Source organism: Chelonia mydas, chromosome 1 (genome assembly GCF_015237465.2).
Source record: "Chelonia mydas isolate rCheMyd1 chromosome 1, rCheMyd1.pri.v2, whole genome shotgun sequence".
NCBI classification, from domain to species: Eukaryota; Metazoa; Chordata; order Testudines; family Cheloniidae; genus Chelonia; species Chelonia mydas.
The window spans coordinates 168,927,173-168,948,950 of record NC_057849.1 but is presented as its reverse complement, the minus strand read 5'-3'; the positions used below and the strand labels follow the sequence as shown (position 1 = coordinate 168,948,950).

At 39.2% G+C, this 21,778-nt stretch overlaps 1 protein-coding gene across 2 annotated transcripts in view; it reads left to right on the top strand.

Annotated features, from left to right (window-relative positions):
* Window positions 1-21,778, top strand: part of NCAM2 (neural cell adhesion molecule 2) — a 539,492-nt gene that overhangs the window by 504,986 nt on the left and 12,728 nt on the right. Inside the window, exons 16-17 of one of the 2 annotated variants that reach the window (XR_006287979.1) lie at window positions 12,074-12,278; window positions 15,910-16,024. Coding sequence is in view for 1 of the 2 variants with exons in the window: in XM_037905715.2 (XP_037761643.1) it covers window positions 12,074-12,278; window positions 15,905-16,024 (325 nt within the window). In the remaining variant the exon portion in view is untranslated. Of the gene's footprint in view, window positions 1-12,073; window positions 12,279-15,904; window positions 16,025-21,778 lie in introns of both variants that reach the window. The other variant, XM_037905715.2, reaches the window with a different exon arrangement.

The following is a 21,778-nucleotide window of genomic DNA, read 5'->3' as shown; positions in this document are numbered from 1 at the left end:
TGTGTGTTTTTTTTTTTGTGTTTGTGTGTATGTTTATTTTAAGGAGAGACACACAGCATTCCCTTTCACATAATTAATGTTGTGCATACTTGTCTGTCTCCCTAGCCCTAATAAATCTTTCAAGTTCTGTAATGACAGTGGAGATAGAGTTGAGCAGCCAACTAGACCTTTTCATCCATATTATATTCAGCCAAATTTTTATTTCAAGAAGGCCAAGGAGCCACAAGCTGCACTCCGAAGGATGTAGTGATCAGGCTTTTCCAGCTAGTACATAGTCAGCTGGCATAAATTTGAAGCAACCTGCTCTGGGGCAGATAATCAGATAATTGGTTGTTGGGTTTTCAGTTTCTTCTCCTTTCCACCTCTCCTGGGCTTCCCCAGATGGCTCTGTGCAGAAGGACAGCCATTCTTTGCTAGGCACTAGGCCCAGGCAGAACTAGTCAATGGTCTATCTGGCTGTTTCTGGGGCACTCACAATCTAGCAGGGAAGCAGGTAGTTGAGCAACCAAAGGTATGTCTGCGCTACAACAAAAGCCCAGTGTTAGAAGAACACAAGTTAGCAGATCCTGGGTTTGTTAACCTGAAACTTGAGTGTCTACACTCACTTATAACCCCAGTCCTACTGGACTTGTGTTCTGGGAGTCTGTCAAAAGTATCCCACAATTGCGTTGTCCAAATTCTAAGTCCTCTGGAAGGTCAAGTTTGGTGGACAGTCAAGTTTTCCCACACTGCACTACAAACAAAGGGCATCTACACTGCATTACGCAGGCCAAAATTTAACCACCCATATCCCAGACTGCCTAGTGCTCTTCCAATGTGGCCATTGTAGCTCTTTGTTTGTGGTGCAGTGTGGGAAACTTTGACTGTCCAGAAGACAAAGAAATTCAGTCTGTGCGATACTTTTGGTGGACTCCCAGAGCACAAATCCAGTAGCACTGCATCTACATTGCAAAGCAATAGGGCTTGACCTGACTCAGATTCGGACCCTCCAACACAGTGATGTCTTGGGACTGAACCCTGGTTTAGCGCAATTTATGTGTAGCCAGAAGAGGGTTAAGCCTGAGTTTGAACCCTGGGCTTATATTGTGGTGTAGATATACCCTTACTTCTTCCTCCCCTATGACACAGTAGGTATCCACCGGGGAGCTGCTGAGCAGCTGCAGAAAGGAAAGACCCAGAACTGCATGAAGTACTCCCAGGTCAGAGCAGAAGTGCTCCTGGAACTACCGGGGGGGGGGGGGGGGGCATTTGAGGTGCCAGGGATAATTCAAAGCCTTCTTTTTAAATATCAAAAGCCATGGCTCCAGGAACGCATTTCAATTAACAATAAAATATATATTTTCTTGTTAGCACTTTCATTCTCAAGAGCTATCAGTTGGACACCCCTGTACTGGACTCTGAAGTCCCTGTACACCATTGTGGCTATTTCATTTACATCCACTTTTAGATCCTTTTACATTGCCAGAATGGTATAAAAGGGCTTTAGTGTAAAGGAGAATTAAGCCCTAATAACTCATTTGTCTAAAAGGGTCATTAAGGGACAATCCTTGCCTAAAAAGTAGAGGACAAATGCATTTGGAAAGACTGCTTTTCTACAAGAGGTAATTACGGTATATATAATTCAAAGGAAAGCCTCTCTTGGATTTACAAGAAAAACATAACATTCTTGATAAGCATAATTTCTGATGCTCATAGCTCAGAAATTGTATCAGCTCTAAAATGGACACTCTCAACTATGAAACTGAAAATATCAACCCCTCCTCCACCCACATTTTCTGTTATTTACAGCACATACTTCCATATCTGATCATTTTGTCACTGAAGTCATGCAACTGACTTCAGTGTTAGCTGGCTTATGGCCATAACTAGCAATGAGCTAATTTATTACTGGGGCATTTGGTAGGCATTTGACTTGCTGTCATATAATGACAAGGAAAGAGTTTGGGTTAACATTCACAGTATATCTACAGCAGGCAGAGTTATATGGTGATCTTATTTCACAAAGACCATCAGAATCAGAGTGTTGCTGAACGTATCAAGCAACACAAGGCATAACTGGTTATTGTGACAGGGTGTACTAGGCTCAGAGGCCCCCTGCTGGAGGCCTCATGCTCCTACCACACTCCACCCCAGGTAAGAGCAATAGAGGTGGGACCTCCAGGCTGCCTAGAGAGGCTCTGAGAAAGCAGCTAATCAGAGAAGAGGCAGCAGGGGGCAGCCAATCAGAGCCCAGTAGGCTCACATAAAAGGAGCTGCTGGACAGAATAGATTCATTTGTTGGCAGGGACCAAGGGAGTAAGGAAGGTGCTCCTGACTGGCTGAAGGGGTAAGCAGGGCTGCTTTTCTCTTTCATTATAAGGTGTTCATGTAATTTTTTTTTTAATTTTCTTTCCCCTAGTTCTATTTACAAAACAATTACAACTGTGCAAGACCTCAGATGGTCTTGAATCTCAGCACTATGCTCAAATATTAATTTTTATAGTTTATTTTATGTGTATATCCAAAAATAATGCAGCAATAATTATTGATAAATTGTACAAAATAGAAACATATAGTAAAGAAGAAATAAGATAAAAATACACAATATACTTTTGTCAAACAGAAGTCATCATCAACATCTCAGGTGACAACTGCTACAAAAAAAGACAGCTAGGACAGGAATGCCTCCTGTGCTAGCCTATAATAGATCACTAGTAAATAAGAGCTATGCTGTTGTAAAATGACAGATCTGCATGAACTCAGACAAAACAATGATAAAAGACAAAAATACCATATCACCTGTGGATGAACACTTTTCACAAACTGATCACTCCATGTCTGACCTATCAGTCCTCACCCTCAAAGGAAACCTGCACAACACTTTCAAAAGATGAACCTGGGAGCTTAAATTCAAAAATTTGCTCTACACTAAAAATCATCGTTTCAATAAAGACACTGGTTTTAAGGCTTATTACAACCATTTGTAACCCACTAACCCCCTTCTTTGTCCTATGACTACAGCAGTGTTAATGGACGACTGCACCTTTAATGGGCCCTTAAAATATGTGTGGACTGCTTACCCTAAACAATCTGTTCCACCTTCTATTTAGCTATGCCACTGAGTATGTATCCCAAACCTGAAGACAACATCTGGGTAAGCTAGAAAGGCTGTCCCTTCCACCAACAGAAGCTGATCCAATAAAAGATATTACCTCACCTATCGTCCCTCTCTAGATTTGCTCCTGTAAGTTAGACATACAAAAACTGTATGTCTGTGAAAGGAAAGCATAAATGGTGACAAATGTCCAACTACTGGCCTTTCAGACTCCAAACTATTCATATTCATGAAGTATTGAATAAGATATAATCTCACTATCTGAGCCATTGAAATTAAACTCAGCCACATCATAATTTTCTTTTGATTTGCATGTCAAAATGTCACAGCATTGGCAAACTCATATATACATTTCCATCAAAAATAACACTGAATTTACCAGAAATTTTTTTACCAGAATTGACCAGAAAAAAGAAGTATTGATTCTTTAATGTCCAACAGAAGAAACTGAACATTCAAAACCATTTTCTTATTTGACTGATTGGACCTGGACAAATGTTATTTCCTTCTTGGCCCATCATTAGAATACTTTTGCACTTCTGTACACACTGTATACTTCTGTCTCTATCAGTATTGGACACAGAAGACACAGGAAAATCCAACTTACATTGGTAAGGAATGATAGTGAAGTGTAGCGGCTCAGAAACTAGATAGCTAGACAGTAGTTGCTTTATTCTTTAATGGCAATATAAGGCATTTAAGAATCTAGTCCCCAATCCTACATAATTGAAGTTTTGTTATTGACTGCAATGAGGGCAGGAGCAGGCCCCTAGTGAGGAGGAATAAATGGAATATGTAATCTGAATTCTAATAAAAAGGTAATAATAATTTATAAGAGTCTAATGTAAAAGATTGTTCTATAAGGCTTCCTCACTCTACTGAACACTTTATCACACAGATAGTACCAAGTGAATTCCATTGTACTACTCATTAATTACTCACCAATATGAGTAAGAGTTGTACTGTCTAGCCCTAAACCGCTAAATCCTAACACATGAATCTTATAAGGTCAGATACTATTTTCCAGTTTTACAGTCTAGAAAAGGATAATATTTAGCATTATCCTTATGTGTTTGAAATAACGCAATACTACATTCTTGCTATTTGAATGCCTGTCAAAAGATACTTTTTTTAAAATCAAAAGCAAGAGTTTTTAATGAACTAAACAAGAAGCCATTAAATCAAAGCTAAGTCCCAGCCTTTATAGATGCAATAACAATATCTAGTGTGACTTTAGATACTGTTTTTAAGGATATTTGATGTGGGGATGCCAGCCATTTGGTATCATGGACAACCTCTATTGCAATGAGTACAAGAGGGCAGTGTGAAAGAGAGGACAAACAAGGTAATTCCTTCCACCTGCCACCTTCTTTGTTAGTAGTTTCAGAAAATCTCTCTACCACATAGTTATCGGTTCCTTCAGCTTTCTGACTCTCCATTTTTTTTTTTTTTGGGGGGGGGGCACCGTATTTTGAAGGAATTAGTGGATTCTAGGTATAATACAATGGTCCGGACTCTCCACTGCCCTACATCTTGTGCAGTCATTTACACAGTTCAAAATGGGTGTAAAATGCTACATGGGAATGGCAGGCTTTTACACCATTGCACTGGTATAAATAACTGCAAGGTTGAGGGCAATGGAGAATCAGCTCCAATATTTTTAAGCTGCAATCGAGGAAAAAATAAAAACACTTGTAAGTGCAAAGGTGGCTTTTCCTATGGGGGAGGGGGTCTCAAGTATCATTTGTGTATGTACAATTTTGTGCATAAGTACCTGTATGTGTACTTTTTGTGCTCTATCACAGAAGGCATGATACACAGGTGATACATGGACATGCAAGCAATAGAATTTACACAAACAAAATCTATTTGAATACACAAGTTTTGCCTGTAAGAATGCTTTCCCCTTGTGGACAAGCAATAGATTCTGTGTTCTGGATGTAGAGGACAGTATATGAATTGCCCTTGTGCAGCTATGTGTGCATATTCAAGTGAAAGCAGCCTTCAGAATACCTGTAGTAACTACTTACAGGGGTGGTCATAAAGCACAAGTTTTGGAATCAATAAATACTTAGTTGGAGTCTACAAAATTAAATATTTCCACTCATTTCTCCCCACTTAGGAGGAAGTTCTGAATTAATTGCCGAATTCCTCTGTTTTTGTCCCACCTACTTTATTTAAAACTTTTTTCTGATGCTAAACAAAAGTATTACTAGATGCTGAAAATACAGTTCAGTATTGACGAGTTTAGAGATTGCCAAAACTTTCCACCGTTTATTTTAAGAACTTGCACCACTTCTACTATTAAAGTTTCATGAATCATTGTCCTCTGATAAGTATTTATTTGAAGAAGTGGATGCACGCGGTGCTTTTTTGAAGCTGGCAGTTCCTTTCATTATCATGACGTTAATGTATATCATATTCTTAATGCCACATTCTGCGCAATTAAAAGCATATTATACTAAAAGCAGCATTGGTTTGACAAATGACAATCAAAATGCATGACAAATATAGATTTTTTTTTTCAGATCAGTGTTTTAAAAGGTATGGTTATGGTTCGATTACTAAAGATGGGTATATAATAAACCTTTCAAGGAATATGCTCAGACTCAATTCACTCAAATTAACATAGAATTAATAGGATGTATATTAAGTGTTCAATATAGTAGGGAAGCCATGCACATAAAGAATCTAAACATATATTACTATTGTAGCTCTTCACAGAAGGCAACTAGAACTTTAAGTCAATATGATACATTATGGAACATTTTGAAAAGTGTCCCGTTGACTTCATTGGAAGCTGAGTTAGGCTAACGCTGAGTCCCATTGACTTCAGTGGGAGCAGAGTTAAACCAGTGCTGGTCACTTTTGAAAAATCACATCCTTAAACAATAATTCAGAAACAGAAAGGAAAAAAAAAAAAGCAGCAAAAACAGATGCACTTTTTCACTAATTTAATGTTTATTCCTAAATGTCCATAGTAAGGAATGACAGGATAGGATAATGGGTCCATCAGTATTAGAAAAGCAATGATGGCAAACCTATGGCATCCCAACCATCAAGTCCAGCCTCAGACTTTGGTGGAGTAGGTAAAGATAGGTGTGCAGAAGCAAAATGAGGAAAATTGTTAACTAGGGTCAAGTATTCTAAGAATAAGTCTGCATGAAGGAATAAAGGGGGAAGAAAAGACACAGACATCAGGAAACCAAGGACAGAAGAGGGATCACATGGTTGCTGTAGTAAGAAGAAGAAAAGGCGAGACAGAATGAATGGAAGAGAAAGGGGGAGGCAGTAAGAAAAGCAGGGGTCAGAAGTGAGGGAAGGAAAGTGTCAAAGCGAAGAGAAACTAAGGAATGATAATGAGGAAACAAAAAAGAAAGATTTACTGTATGGAGAAAATTTTGAACTAATGAATGGGAATACTATATATACAATTCATAATTAACCTGTGGAACTCATTGCTACACGATAATGCTGAATCCATAATTTTCAAACTAAAGTTAGGTTCTTATATATGGAGCAGCTAGCAGCCACGGTTGAAACACTGGGCCCAAGATCTTAATGGATTCACAAAAGTATTAGAGATTTATATGTGGGAAGTGAACCTACAAAGGCTCTTTAAATTATAAAAAACAAACCTTATACCTCAAGATATAAGCTGAACACTAACAGATGGATCGGAAGAGGAAAATTCTGCAGGCGGGTTACAACATAATTATTGCCTACAGAGTTTCATTTTCCTTTCTCTGAGGCATCTGGTGCTGACAACTGTCAGAGTCAGGATACTTGGCTAGATGGAAGTTAGGTCTGAACCAGTATGGCACATCTTAAGGGCCACATCATCATCTTCTGCAGTAAATCATTTGGCAGAGACTTGAGAGGATGGACTTATTTTGAGGATTGTTTCATGCAGATTCCCCCTCATTGTTCCATTGAGGGGAGTAGGCTTGCCCGGTTCCTGTAGACCAGACTACAAGTTCTGCCTCTTAAGCTTGGTGGATCCTGCTGGAATCCAGAAATCATCAGTGGTTCTCCCAGCTTTGGCCTGTCACTTCTCCTTAAACTGACCAGGTCTTTCAGCACCCACGCCCCCGAGCAGTCCCCAGACTCTTCTTGGGTTCCAGAATTGGTTGGGGGCTGTGAAGTCCAGCGTGTATTTGCATGGGTTGAGGGAGATCCATGTCTGGAAAGTTCCCTTGGGTCTCTCAGGAGCACAGTCCAAATCTATGTAACTAGTAGGGCTGATGTATTTCCAGAATTGCTATTGAAGACTGAGCTCACGATGAAGTGATGAACACCTACACATTTTGATCTATTGCATCACAAAGGACAGATGTTCAGAGAACTGCAGTGATGCCTGCTGGGATATCATTAGTGCTATACAAAATGGTGAAAAGTTATGAAATATTTCATGGATTTTTTCACATTTTCATTTCAGGCGATTCGGCACCTACTTTTCAGAGCTTCAGAAAGGCAGGAGTGATTAGCCTCTCTATACCCAATCAAAGGGGGAGAGGCTAAGGAGCCTCCACTTCCTTTACACAGGCCAGTGATGGGCTTCCCAGAATCACAGCCCTGCTAGGGTTAATGTTGCCTATCCAAAGGATGTTTGCACAAGGAAATATAATCATCACAATAAATAATATGCTGAATGAATTGTACCCATAATGAGTGCCTGTTCCTGAGACATGGAGCCTCCATTGATGCATTCTAAGAGCTTCACCCTGAATGCCTTTCACATCCTAAATGCTCACTGACTTTACTGGGAGTTTTTCTTAAGTAAAAAACGGATTATCAAGCCCAAATAAAGTATGGGTATAAGGAAAGAGTGAAGAAAAAAAATGAGCATTTTTTCCTAGATTTTAAACCATGTTTTTTTTCTTATTTTCAGTACATGGTTTCTTCCAGTCATGTACGTAGTAAAGGATGTTTGGGATAACATGTTGTGCCAACACTCTTGTTTTTCAGTCTTGTTGATAAATAGTATGTAAATCTCTGAATGAATAGCCTGAACTGAAATGAACTTGAAAAGTTACTGAAATAGGGCTTTGCTTCAAGAACCTAAAATGTAAAAAGTGGTTGTTTATTTTCTCAGTGAGATAAAGTAGAAAAGCAAGCAAACAAACCAAAAACAGCCCATATCTGTGTCAGAGCAAAAGAACAAAAATAATAGAAAGAAAGGATTAATTTATGAGATTCAGATTTAAATCCAACATTACATTAGTTTGTCATATCTGCTTTTTAAATTTAATTTGCCAAAACAGTGCGTTTTGCTTTTGATCACTAGATAGCATGTCCTCAATATTTGCAGTGGTCCCTCTGTAGTATAGGATAGTAAAAGGAATTCTGCGAATATTGGAGTCATTTTATCTAAGATAAAGTCAGAAATAAGCATTTAGTTATGTTTTATGTGCAGGAGCTAGCAGGTAACAAGATGAAAGAACTAATTACTTTCAGATCTTAGAAAGCTCTGTGTGCTTATAGTCAAAGCTATAAAACCCAAGTATAATAAAATGCTCTTGCGCTAATGCGCCTATTGATTGTCTGTTATGTGGATGAATGATTTCAGTTCTGAAATAGGAAATACTGAGCGCTATAGAAATGTTCTTGTTAGTAGTAGAAGTAATACTGTGGTAGCACCTGTAGGCCTCAGCTGAGATCTGAGCCCCATTGTGCAGGATGCTGTACCAGCACACAGTAAGAGTAAGGCAGTGGGGAAGCAGACTGCTACTGGCTGTGTGGTTTGTCCCTGAGCCATCTTGCTCATGGAGCATATGATGGCTGCAGCCGATGCCATGTTGTGGGTACATCTTACTATCCCTCCAAAACTAAGCTATGTGTGCCTCTTCCTAACAAGCACACCTTCCAACCAACACCTCACACCAAAACACTGCTCTTGGAACCATGTACTGCAGTCAAGCATGTGACATGTTCCCCGTCCCTGCCAATGGTCACCCTCATTAGTTATTGATTCTGCTGTGTCGTTCTGTAGGTATACGGGAAGGAAGAAGCTCCTTCCAGGAGATTCAGGACAACGTCATTTTAAAAAAAATACATTGATTTCAGCATAGATTTTTTTTCTGAAAACTGATACCAGATGAGACTGTAGCGATACATCGATTAACATACAGCGTCTTTCATTTCCTGGCATAAGTACCTATTCAGATCTTTTGCATCTGCATAATTTACTTACAAACATTCAGATGGGGGGGGGGGGGGCAGCTGAAAATGAAAGGGAAACTTCTCTAACACAAAGAGGCAGACAAATATACATCAATCAAATATTAATGACTCAGAAGATGTCTCAGCCAATCCTGAATCATAAACAATTGCTAGAATCTCCTTGTGGAGGACACCAGTGCTGTGGTAATAGGCATTTCCCTCAGATGGCTGGGTTTTTGTGATCAGGAAGAATTAGTTATGCAGCCTCCTCAATCACTAGATGCTTGCTTGTCTTTTCTGGCTGAAAGTGTGACACACATTATCCTCTGACATAATAATGATACTTGGTTGAGATTTAAAAATAAACTTGTGTGGGAGTTTTAGCTCCTTATGGAACAGACCTACAAAACGAGACTCTTTCCAGAGATGGGTGGATGTTTGTTTGATTTTATTGGGCACAGTTTCCACTCCACAAAAGTCTATAGGATGGTTCAAAACTATGTAGAAATGACCTCATTTAATATTACTTTCTGTAGGTATTTACAGCCATTTCTCTAGAACCTCATTACATTTTATAGGACTCTGCTGGTTTCATCACTATTAAAATCTATATTTTTCCATAAGGTTTGAGTGCGTGCACAGTTCAGTCTTTTTGACAATCTGGATTAAATTATTAATTCAAAATATATTTGTATGTAAATTACCCATTGAATGTATAGGCATTTCATAGTTACAGGGGTACTGTAAGTCAAGGCATGTCAGTCTTTATCTAATGTGTTCAGGTATTAGAAGTCATACTTGGCAACTTTAACTTGGAAATTTTACATCAAAAATAAAGAAACTAATTCATTTCAAATGTCAGAATTCCAAGACTGCTGGCCGGGACATTGCATAAATGATGCATTATTTTCATTGGGGCTATGCTAGCAGTGTAGCTGTTATCTAGTGTTTTCCTTTCTATGTTACACTTTTTGGGAAAAGACTTCAAAGGGAAAAATACTGAATTCTGTTTTATTGCATGATAAACTTCTAAATAACGGTGTTATAATAAAATAACCCATACAAAATGGCATGACATTGACTGCAACAGAATTAGAAAAACCCAGCTCCCTTTAAAACAGCCTTTTTAGAGCTCCATAACATACATTAATGAAGCATATATTCCTGTTAAAATAATGCAGTGATTTAGTATATACAAGCAACATCAACTTATTATAATGGCCAAATACATTGTATTTTAGTTAAGGAATTTAAGCAAAAAATAGAAATCCATCTACACAATATGTGCTTTAACTAAAATTGTTCCAAAGTATATTGGCAGTGCTGGTCGGGGTAGAGGAGTGGAGAGAGACAGGTAAAAACACTGTCAAAGTCTTTGCCAGTTTGCGATTATACATTTTGCTCTGTGTCATCACAGCGCTTGTTTATACTACTGTCGAACAAAATCCTTCCCTTACTCGAGCAGCTGGGAGGGTATCAGTACTTTGCTGACTTGATATCTGGAACATCGTTGCTAGGCAAGATAGCACAGAGCAAGCAACAACACACTGCTGTGTGCTATTTAGTACTTCCTTGTGTAATTTACTCATGGATTCTAGCATGAGAAGCATAGCAATAGTCAATTTATGTATGGATTCTGTCACTGGCTAGAATACCACTACCCATTGTTTTTATCTAGATCCCTTAGTCCTCATGTCATGAGCTCTTGTTGAGGTGCTTTCCAACCTCAGAGGTCAGACACAATTCCTCTTCTTCTGTACGCAGATAAAACTTTATGACCTTCCTAAACCTCTCTCTCTCTCCACACACACTCACTCTCACTCTCTCTCTCTCTCACGGTAGGTGTTAGTGTAAAATTCAGTTTATCCTGCATTTCCATTAAAAAGCCAGTCTCCAGAGATGTGTACATCCAGAAATTAGCTTTGCCTCGGACTCTAGAATATAGGTATTCAAATCAACTGCAAAATGCTTTTTTCACAATTATTTTTAAAGTGTTTTTTTTTAAGGTGCAGGTGAGAGCAAGACAAAGCCCTGATCCTGAAAATATTTAAGAACACACATACCTTTCTTCATACAAGTAGTCCTACTGACTTCTCTTAGACTACTCATGTGTGTAAGTGTTTGCAGGATTAGGGCCCATGTTTACTTCTTTTAACACATTTCTTTCAATTTTAATTCAAACCTGGATTTTTAAGGGGAAAATACAGGTTTTGAAGCCTCCTTCTCAATGTAAAATAATCCTATTTAAGTAACTTTGCAATTTCTGTTTTATTAAATTTTCAGTTTAAAAACTGAGGTTTGTATAATGTTTAAAATGGGTTTCCATGTTAACATTGTGAGTCCTTGGTGTTGTGGGATGATATGATATAATGGATTATCAGTTAGATAACACATGTTCTAAAAAGCTTCTTTATTTTTCAGCTAAACCTGTTCTCAAACACCTGAATGTAATCTCAAAATCATCTATATTTTGGGGATAAACTTTTTAATCCTCTAAACTGCTAATCTCTACTTTCATTTGCACATAGGCAACTTCCCTTTAAGTCAAGGGGAGTTACACATGTGTAGAATTTGGTTCACAGGAAAACATTATAAAATAAAGAGATTATGTATTTAGGACCATGCTCCTGCAGCAATTTATGTGCATGCTTAATTTTAGATGCCTGATTAGTTACATTGATTTAAAATTGGTTCCTTAGTGAGACTGGGGTTTCCTTTTTCTTTTTAGTCCAAGACTTCCTTAAATTGTTGGAACAAAAATGTTATATTCCAATAGAGACTTTATTTACAAACTCTAATATTTTCTTTGTTTTTAAGACACCCTTTTTAATGGCCTTGGGCTCGGTGCAGTCATTGGCCTAGGAGTAGCAGCCCTTTTGTTAATCCTTGTTGTGACTGATGTCAGCTGCTTCTTCGTACGGCAATGTGGATTGCTAATGTGCATCACTAGGAGAATTTGTGGGAAAAAGAGTGGCTCCAGTGGAAAGAGTAAAGAACTAGAAGAAGGAAAAGCTGCATACCTGTGAGTATCAATAATATATCTCAGGAAAATGCTTAAAACAAAAAGTTTGTCTGTTCAACACGTGTATAGTACCTTTGTGTCAAGTTTGCAATATGACGAAAGTCATGCTTCATAAGTTATTTCTCCTACATGGGACAATCAATGAATCTTCATGTTATCCTGATATTTGTACTGTACGACAACAATGGTGGTATATCCGGTTTATGGTAACTGATGGCAAATGTTGCTTTTTTAAAAGATTTTAAAATTCCCTGTTTTGACTATTTAAACTATTCTGCCATAAGAGGGACAGTGTTCCTGAGTAATTAATATGCACAGGAACACCTTTTCATGGGGAACAGATGATAGAGCCATTGTAGCGCCACACACACTCGGCTCGTCCTAGAGCTCCAAATGCAGTGAGCTGTGATGCCAAAATTCTGACTTCTGTACATCCTCCGAGACTGGTGCCACTGAATAGCCCTGGGAAAAGAGACAAGGGCACACTGGCTTGTTGTGAAGTATGCGAAGGAACATTTTATCTTAACAAGTAGAACTAATACTAGAAAAGCTGAACAGCTGCTACCACTGCCATTTGACATGATGCTTTTTGTGGGCATTTAAAAAAAAAGGAAAAAGTTTAGATGTTATAAGAAGGACATAGTGGAACTATAAATTAATAGAAAGTGGGATTTTGCTGAAATGCTACTGCAAATAGTTGCTAGAAATAAAATAAGTGACTAAGAAAAAACAGCATGCCAGTTACTTGGGGTCGGGGGGAGCCATATGCATTGGAGGTATATGAAGGTACAGTTCATTTATGTGGAAGGAAATTACTTTAAATGCTGAGAGATCAATGAGAGCTATGGAAGTCATCCATGTATGTCCTGGTCATATAAGTCAAGATTATTTCCCAATTTTTACAAAGTTTCCAAAGCATTTGAAGGAGATAATATCTATAATTAACTTCCTCCCATTTTTGAAATGTTTTCCTCCCTTGAATTTTAGATCTGAAAACATTCCTTCTCACATGTCCATCTAGCATAATTGAGTAGGCATGTAACAAATTCTGCAAGTATACTATCTTTATGTGGCTTACAATAAGAGAAAATAATAGCATCGCCTTTTCTATTAATAACACCATATCTTCAGATTCAATAGATACACCATCTAAAGACAGAACAGAGCTCTTAGGCTCTGATTTAGCAATTCATCCCTATTCAGCAAAGCTCTTAGGCTTGGGGACAAGTACTTAGGGATTTAAGTATGTGCTTAGGTAATTTCCAGAATCAGGACCTTAATGTGCTAAAGTTTCAAATGTAATTGATAAGCATTTTATATCTAAGTAGCAAACCCAGATTCATTTGATCAGTCAATATCTGATTTACCAACAATATGCAGCTTCAAGAAAATACAAAGCTGACCAGTAAGCACATATAAAAAAAGAGATTTCTGCTAGGATTTCTTCAAGACTCTTTTCTGGTAGGCATGACATCTTACTTATTTACGTTTATTTTTCTCTTGGGATGGTCTTGTGAGATGCAAATCTTGTCTTGTTGTCTTATGATCCCAGTCCTATATCCTTATTTCAGCATGTTTCAACACATCATATACAGTGTAATGCAGGACAATCTAAAATTTCTAGACAATCTTGAGCAGTCTCAATTTCCATTTATTTCACATCTACTAGGCATCTTAACATAAGACATTGGATGTTTGCATATTTTTTCAGTAGGGCAGGTAGCACTCTCAATTTATTTTTTTAATTACATTTGATATCTGAGAAATGTATTGCCAAGAACTATGTTCCATATGTACTGATTGTAGAAATATAGCCCATGCAGAATTTACAAGGCAACTAAGATAGAACTAAAGTAAGGTGTTTCCTGCAATTAGTATTTTTTTCTGCATAGTGTATATAAATTATTTCTTTATAAATGAAAGCACATTCTACATCCATTCTGCTTTCTAATAAAATCATATGTTCTAGGATTTGGAGATATACATTTTTTTCATTGGGAATAAGATTCTAAATATATAGGATAAAATCAGTAGAAATTATAAGACTCTTCCTCAATCTAATTATGATCCATAATTGTTGCACGTACTTGAAGTAAGCCTCATTCAAATGTGTGCCTCTATGAAAAGGTTGGCAGTTAGCTAGCTCCTAATTAACACTCAAATATTTCCTAAATTGATCACTTCCAGTTGATGCCTTAAAAAAATAAATGTTTGACTAATTTAAATGCATTGCAAATTAAATGTCATTTTCACAAGTATATGAAAACTGGTTAAGCATCCTTTTTACAGAATGTAAAGGGCTGTTGAGTAGTACTGTAACACAGAGATCCCTAGCTGGTCAATATGGTCTACACTATTTCTTCTGCTACACTCCCATTACCTGTCTCTCTAGCAGTCTGCATAGCTGGTAGGAAAGAAGGACTCTTTCTGAGAATATCTAGCCACTCAGGGTTAGAGCTCTCCATCCATATTTCAGATAGGTAAGAGCATTTGTAAAGTCTCTATGTAAGAATTATACTGTATTTTCTGGCAACAATATAGAAATATAAGACATGAGGTAAGCTAAGACATATCCCTTGTCATGGGACCCAGGCTAAGCTCAAGGAGCTAGTACCAGGCTAATTTCTGGACTGCAACCGGTCTAGAAATCAGATTGCTAAAGATGAGTGATTGGCCACTTATATGTCAGTTGTCCTGGGTTTTCGGCATTCAAATGATTACAGTTCCTAGGAACCGGATTCAGAATGTGATCTCAAGGAGAGGAAAGGGATGTTTGTTCTTTCTGTATTGGAAGATCACAACATTTTGGGGTACACAATTACCTGCATTTCTAACATAAAATTGTATTAGTTATTAATTATCATTATTTTCTGTATTGCTGTAGTGATTCGATGCTCTGGCCCAGATTAGGGACATATTGTGCTGGACACTGTTAGAGTGCATAGCGAGCAACCACCCCAACACACAATTTGCTTAGAATTCATCTGATTTTGTGGGGGGAAAAAAACCAGTAGCATAAGGGTGGGGAGTCTTCATCTGTTCGTAAACAGGAGAAGTGTGAGACAGGAGAAAAAATATATTTCTCAAGATGATTTAAATGTTTGGTGGGAGCTATTCAAGTCTTATGAGTAAGGGTCAGATTTACATTTTGCACTAAGCCTTCTTTACTTTGCTACAGCAGTGGAGAGAAGCCCTAAAATGGCCATAGCTTTATATATATATACCGACTTTAAGGCTCAGTACCCTGCCAGAGTGTTGTAAAGGGGCCATAGTGCAAATAACAATCAAGCCTTATGTTTTACTTGTTGCTTCTGCTGAGGTCAGTAAAGATCTTTTGCGAGCGAGAAGCTGTCCATTTATTATGTACTCGTAAACAAATGCTCTTTTGAGATTTTATGGTACGCATATGTGCTTTTAGGCCAGATAAGCAGCCACAGTGAAGGAATGCTTTGAAGGTTGTAAGAAATCAGGAGCAAAACTGTTGAACGTATTCCAGTATTAATCATTGATAATTGGTTTTGCTTTTTCTTCAGTGACTTTTTGAAAGGAGGGATCATGGTAATTAATAAAGTGTAATGTATTCTGAGACCATAATGATGGAGGTTAAGACTCTTAATATTTTTTAGGAAAGATGGATCAAAAGAGCCAATAGTGGAAATGAGAACAGAGGATGAAAGAATTACCAATCATGAAGATGGGAGTCCAGTAAATGAGCCAAATGAAACAACACCACTCACAGAACCTGAGTATGTAGCCTGGTCTTTCTAACAGCTTTTCAATAACTGAGTATATTTTCAGCGATGTGCAAGGAAAAAAAAGTAGCACTAATAGAATTGTGGGATATGCTGGTACGCTCTGTTTATCAGTGCATTTTGTTCTAGCAGCGATGGCTTCAGGAAGGACAGCTCCATCCCTTTACCACTCACTTGTCTAACCCACAGCACAACAGAAGCTGTGGGTTGTCCAGCCCTTCCCTGCTGCTGTGAGATGGGAGGGGGCAGTCGTAATTTTTAGACCCCTGCCTTTCTTTTAATTGCTTCTGGCATTGAGGGTGGAAGGAAATACGAAAATTGTAGGACACATTCCCTTTCTTGTTCCCCGGTGGTCCTAGAGATACATTCCAAATGAATGCAGTCCTCCCCAAGCTGCATCCTAAAGCTGCTTGTCTGCCCTTTGTGAACATAGGTCTTCTCTGGTTATCCCCATCGTCCCACCCCACACATACTCTACAGTTGTGTAACTCAGAGCCCAGCTGTCTGTGCAAGAACATTTGGTATAGCTGGTGGAACTGTGCTCAGGTATTGGCACCTCTGAGTTGCTCACTTCCCACCCCTCATCTCTATTGCTGAAAGCTGCATGCTGAGGAGTAGCTAAGGAGCTCCCCAGGATGGCTACAAGGACCTCACAGTCTGTGGTGGCTCAAGAATCAAGGGGATGTCACAGGGTGGCTGGCCCTTTGAAGGGGAAATGCACCTGTGCCAAGATCCGCTCAGTTCCCCAGATGGGTAGCAATGAATGAGTTAATTAAGTCAGTCCAGGTCTGGGGATGTACGGGAAGAACAGAGAGACACATGGGGTAGACCCTAGGGAAGGGAGCTGGAGTATGAGCCTAGTATTTGAGCTAGAAGTGTTAGGCAGAACAAAAGCCTGAGGAGTTGTAGCTGCCTGGAGAAAAGCAGTGAGTGCTGCAGGGGGTAAGAATGGCTCCTGCAAGAAGTAAAATGGTCTGTTTGATTGTATGCTAGCTCTGGGGATGAGGACTAGGGACTAATAATTCCAGGAGAGAGACTGAATCCAGCTCCAGGGACAAAGATTAATGGGCTCCTGACTCAAAGAGAGAGGAGATTGAGGAGGTTTAGTGAGAGTCAGAGGCTGGAGCAGGGAGAGGGTACAGACAGGCCTTGCATATTCTCCAGTTGCTCAGAGAGCAGGACAAGACAGTCCCTTAGGGAGGAAGGGCTGGGCCCAGCTGGAGTCTGGGCAAAAGAGACTTTATTTTGAATGTATTTGAACTTCTGTAGCGTAGGACTTCAATGGGGGACTTTTGTCTCATACCTTCTGGATTGTGTGGAGTTCTTTAAGGGGCCCTGCCCGGAAGGGAAAACATAGGCAGGGCATTGCCAGCAGGAGGTTCTCTGGAGACAATTGCCCCATTATGGGGGGAAGAGCTTTTGGATCCATAGAATCCAAAAGTCTGAATTCTGATGAGCACCAGATTCTGGCCTCTGTTCTACGTATTATAGCCAATAGAGCAAATTCAGTGGAGCAACACTATTGCTATTACCATTTTAAATAATCTCTTCAAGATGTGTGCAGAGTGTGTGACTGGTTTTATGGTAGATCACAAATAAGTGTGACACTATTCAAAGTCAGCCACTAAGTTTTCATTGTGATGAGGATTTGTGATGTACATATCTTATTTTTTTTCTTCTCTTGAAAATTGGGTTTATTTGTGAAAATGGACTGATATTTAAATAGCTATAATGTCAGCATAATTACTGGTACTGGAGCCCTAACCATGTGAATCTAAGAAAGACAGATCAATTACTAAAGAAATTCATCCAGAAAGTAAGTCTCAAATATGGATTTATATTTATGGAAGAAGAGGCTGAGCTAAAGCTTCTGTGATCTTTGGGTGAATGAGAGCAAAAAATCTCTCATTGCTGTGCAAAGACCCTTAAATAGTAAATGATGTGGAGACAGAAACCAGCAAACTGAATATTTCTATAGAAAATAAAATAACTTTTGTAAAGGAAAACAAGTTCTTAATCGTTGTCTGTTTCTGAAAATACAGAAAAGGCATCTTACTTGCCATCACACAGAACTGCAAAATGTAGGAGTCCCTACACAATCAGGGAAGATCTGGTGCTACTGGCCACCATTGACATTGGTGGGGAAATGCTAGGGGATTCTAACAAGAATTGATGTAAAAAGAACGAGGAGTACTTGTGGTACCTTCGAGACTAACAAATTTATTTGAGCATAAGCTTTCATGGGCTAAAACCCACTTCATCAGATGTATGCAGTGGAAAATACAGTAGGAAGATATAAATATACAACAAAATATATTCAACAAAAAAAAATTAAAGAACAGACTCTGAGAAGCTGCAGAACTGGAATTAATTTACAAACTGGGCACAATTAAATTAGGCTTGAATAAAGACTGGTAGTGGATGAGTTATTACACAAACTAAAAACTATTTCCCCATGCTAATTTTCCCCCAACTGCTACTCACACCTTCTTGTCAACTGTTTGAAATGGGCCATCATGATTATCACTACAACTTTTTTTTTCTCCTGCTGATAATAGCCCACCTAATCGATTAGTCTTGTTAGAGTTGGTATGGCAACCCCCATTTTTCATGTTGTGTGTGTATTTTCCACTGCATACATCTGATGAAGTGGGTTTTAGCCCACGAAATCTTATGCTCAAATAAATTTTAGTCTCGAAGGTGCCACAAGTACTCCTCATTCTTTTTGCTGATACATACATCAATTCTCAGAGTGGTAGCCATGTAGGTATGTTTCTTTTTTAAATAACACGTGTATGAAGAGTTCAAGCTTCAGCTAATAGGCCAACTATAAAAAAGTGTATACTTGACATTCAGCTGGATAATTTAACTGATATATCCAGCAATACTATTTTATTGGTCCACTGCAATACAGATTTGATTTTTGGGGATGAGCTGAGATACTACAGTGAGGAGTGCTATAGAAAACTCATACCTGTCTAGATAGTCCGTTTCTGTTGGGAATACATCAGTGAAAAGCTTTCAACACAAAACAACTGCAGCAGAATTTGTCACTGGATAATTCTGTGTTCCTGAATTGTGTTATGTCATAACTGTGTAACTATGTAATATGACTGCAGTTATAGAGTATTACTGTGATGAGCATTATAGAAATGCTTAAGACAGAACACAGTTGATGGGACTTCATCAATGATATGCTGGCAGTGTAAAGTAATGTGGAGAGTACATACTGTTACACATAAGTCATATAGGCTTAGTATGCTGGGGCGTACTAGCAGCCATTAATGACAGAAGAGCCAAATTTCAGAACATTCTGAAGACTACAGTAAAAATTGTTTGACTAGATCTTTGAGCCCAGATAAGCTGCACTCTGCACAAAACATGATGTGAAAGAGGCAAAGGTCACTTCCTGCCCATCCCTGATCCTGGGAGCTGGTTTGCTCTCCAGCCCAAATTAGAGCACCCTTAAGGGTGCTCTAACCTCCTCTGGCTGCAATGACCCCCAGTGGGTCATTTGGTAGCCTGTAATAGCTGTAGCAAAGGGACACTCTAGGCACAGCCCTGTCCTCTTACCATTATCTACTACACAAAGGGTGGGGTTCAAGAGAGTGGCATAGATCCAGCTGCACCGTACCAACCTTCCTGGAACTTGGAGGGAGGAGCACATATTGCAGGAGGGAATGGTTTGGAAGGGGAACCAGAAGTCAGTCTGTGCCCATGGCTAGGATGTTAGCTGCAGGTACAATATCTCTGTACATAGTTCCCTTAATAAAAAGTTGTTTAGTTGTAGAAACATGGATTTCTCTCATATATTACCCAGCACATGGTGTGTGAAACATGGCGGCAGTCAGTCTAATGAGACCCACAGCAAGTAAGAGAGTGATTGACAGGTAAACAACACAGTGCCTAGAAACAGAGCTAACAGGCAGCTTGGAGAGACTCAGGCTAGACTTGTAGAAGCAGGAATTGTGTCTATACAGAGCTGACCATGGGGGACTTCATGAGAAATGAGGGTAAAGTTTTTTTACTTTCTCATTGCAGTGGGTGGGGCGGGGAAGGATGGAGAGTTAGTACATAGTAAGCTGCACACTAACTGACCATGTCGATCCTGCTATTGCAAAGTTAAAGTACCATACTGTGCTTTGGTCTAGACCTGCCTCAAACAGGAGTAGATCAAACAGGATAGATCAAAGCACACTAGGGAACATTCAGTGTGTGGTACCAGGGTCCACACAGCCAGCTAATGCAATGTCAACTTGTACCCTGGCTTGCTGTTCACTAACTCTCCATCTAGACAAGTGGTTCTCAACCAGGGGCATGTGTACCCTGGGGTACACAGTGCTCTTCCAGGGGGTACACAGCTCATCTAGATATTTGCCTAGTTTTACAACAGGCTACATAAAAGGCACTAGCGAAGTCAATACAAACTAAAATTTCATAGACCATTATTTATTTATACTTCTCTATATACAATACATTGAAATGTAAGTACAATATTTATATTCCAATTTATTTATTTTATAATTATATGGTAAAATGAGAAAGTAAGCAATGTTTCAGTAATAGTGTGCTGTGACACCTTTGTATTTTTATGTCTGATTTTGTAAGTATTTAAGTGAGGTGAAACTTGGAGGTACACATGACCAATCAGACTCTTGAAAGGGGTACAGTAGTCTGGAAAGGTTGAAAGTCACTGATCTAAACAAGCCCATTGCTGCAAAGAATAATGCCTGAAACACTGGGACAGTTGATAAAGGTGGGGTCTGATCCCAGAAAGAATGAAACTGTAGAGAGAAATTGTTTGAGATTATTACTCCAGTTTCTGAGAAATGGACTATCTGGAGGACTAGAACTCTGAAAACTGAATTTTGTGAGGTAGAGCATACTTGGCCCAGACACCATGCCTTATAATGCAGCAGAATTCAAATGATTCAGCACCAAATGGGAATGTGAGCACAAGAGGTCTTCCCCCTGAGTACCCACAAACCAATAGGAAAGCAGAGTCCTCAAGAAAGACAGCCAGGACCCCAATAGCAAAGACAAAGAGGCAGGAAGGGATCCATACATGGCAATGTTGGATCATTGAAATACACACTCCCAGGGACAACATAATTGCCAAGCACAGAGGCTGATGGGTTGGAGAATCAAGACTCTGCTTCCGATGAGGGGTCCCCTGCTGCAGCCACGTGGAGGAACAATCACAGTACACGGAAACAGTTAAGAGAATGATAAGCTAAGCAGGCAACCTGCTACTACAAAGGAGCAAAGGACCTGAGGCCACTATGCACAGATGAGCAGGTCTGGGTTCAACCATCCAATAGTCACTCAAAGTAATAGCACAAAGCAACAGTCCAGGCTACAGTGGGACACCAATTATATGAGGTAGCTACAGACTCAGGACAGCGATGGACACAAAACTGACGATAACTGCAGAGTAGCAGCAGACAGCCAGCACGTCCAGAGAGAGACTGGGCCACAGTCAGGACAAAAAGGATATAGAAGAGCCTCAGCCATAAGCTCACTTCATGCAGGAGAGTCATAAGAATTGAGGTATATGAATAACAGGACACAATCCAACAGAATGCAAGCAGCATCAGGGTGGAAACAAGTTCCCTGCCAACAGCAGTAACGCAAACCAGTGGGAGACTGGTTTGAAAACCAACCAGCTTGAAGGACTATGAAGCCTAACAGGCTGTAATGGACTGGCAGTAAAGGACATGTCCCTAGGATGCGTTCTGTACTAATAAC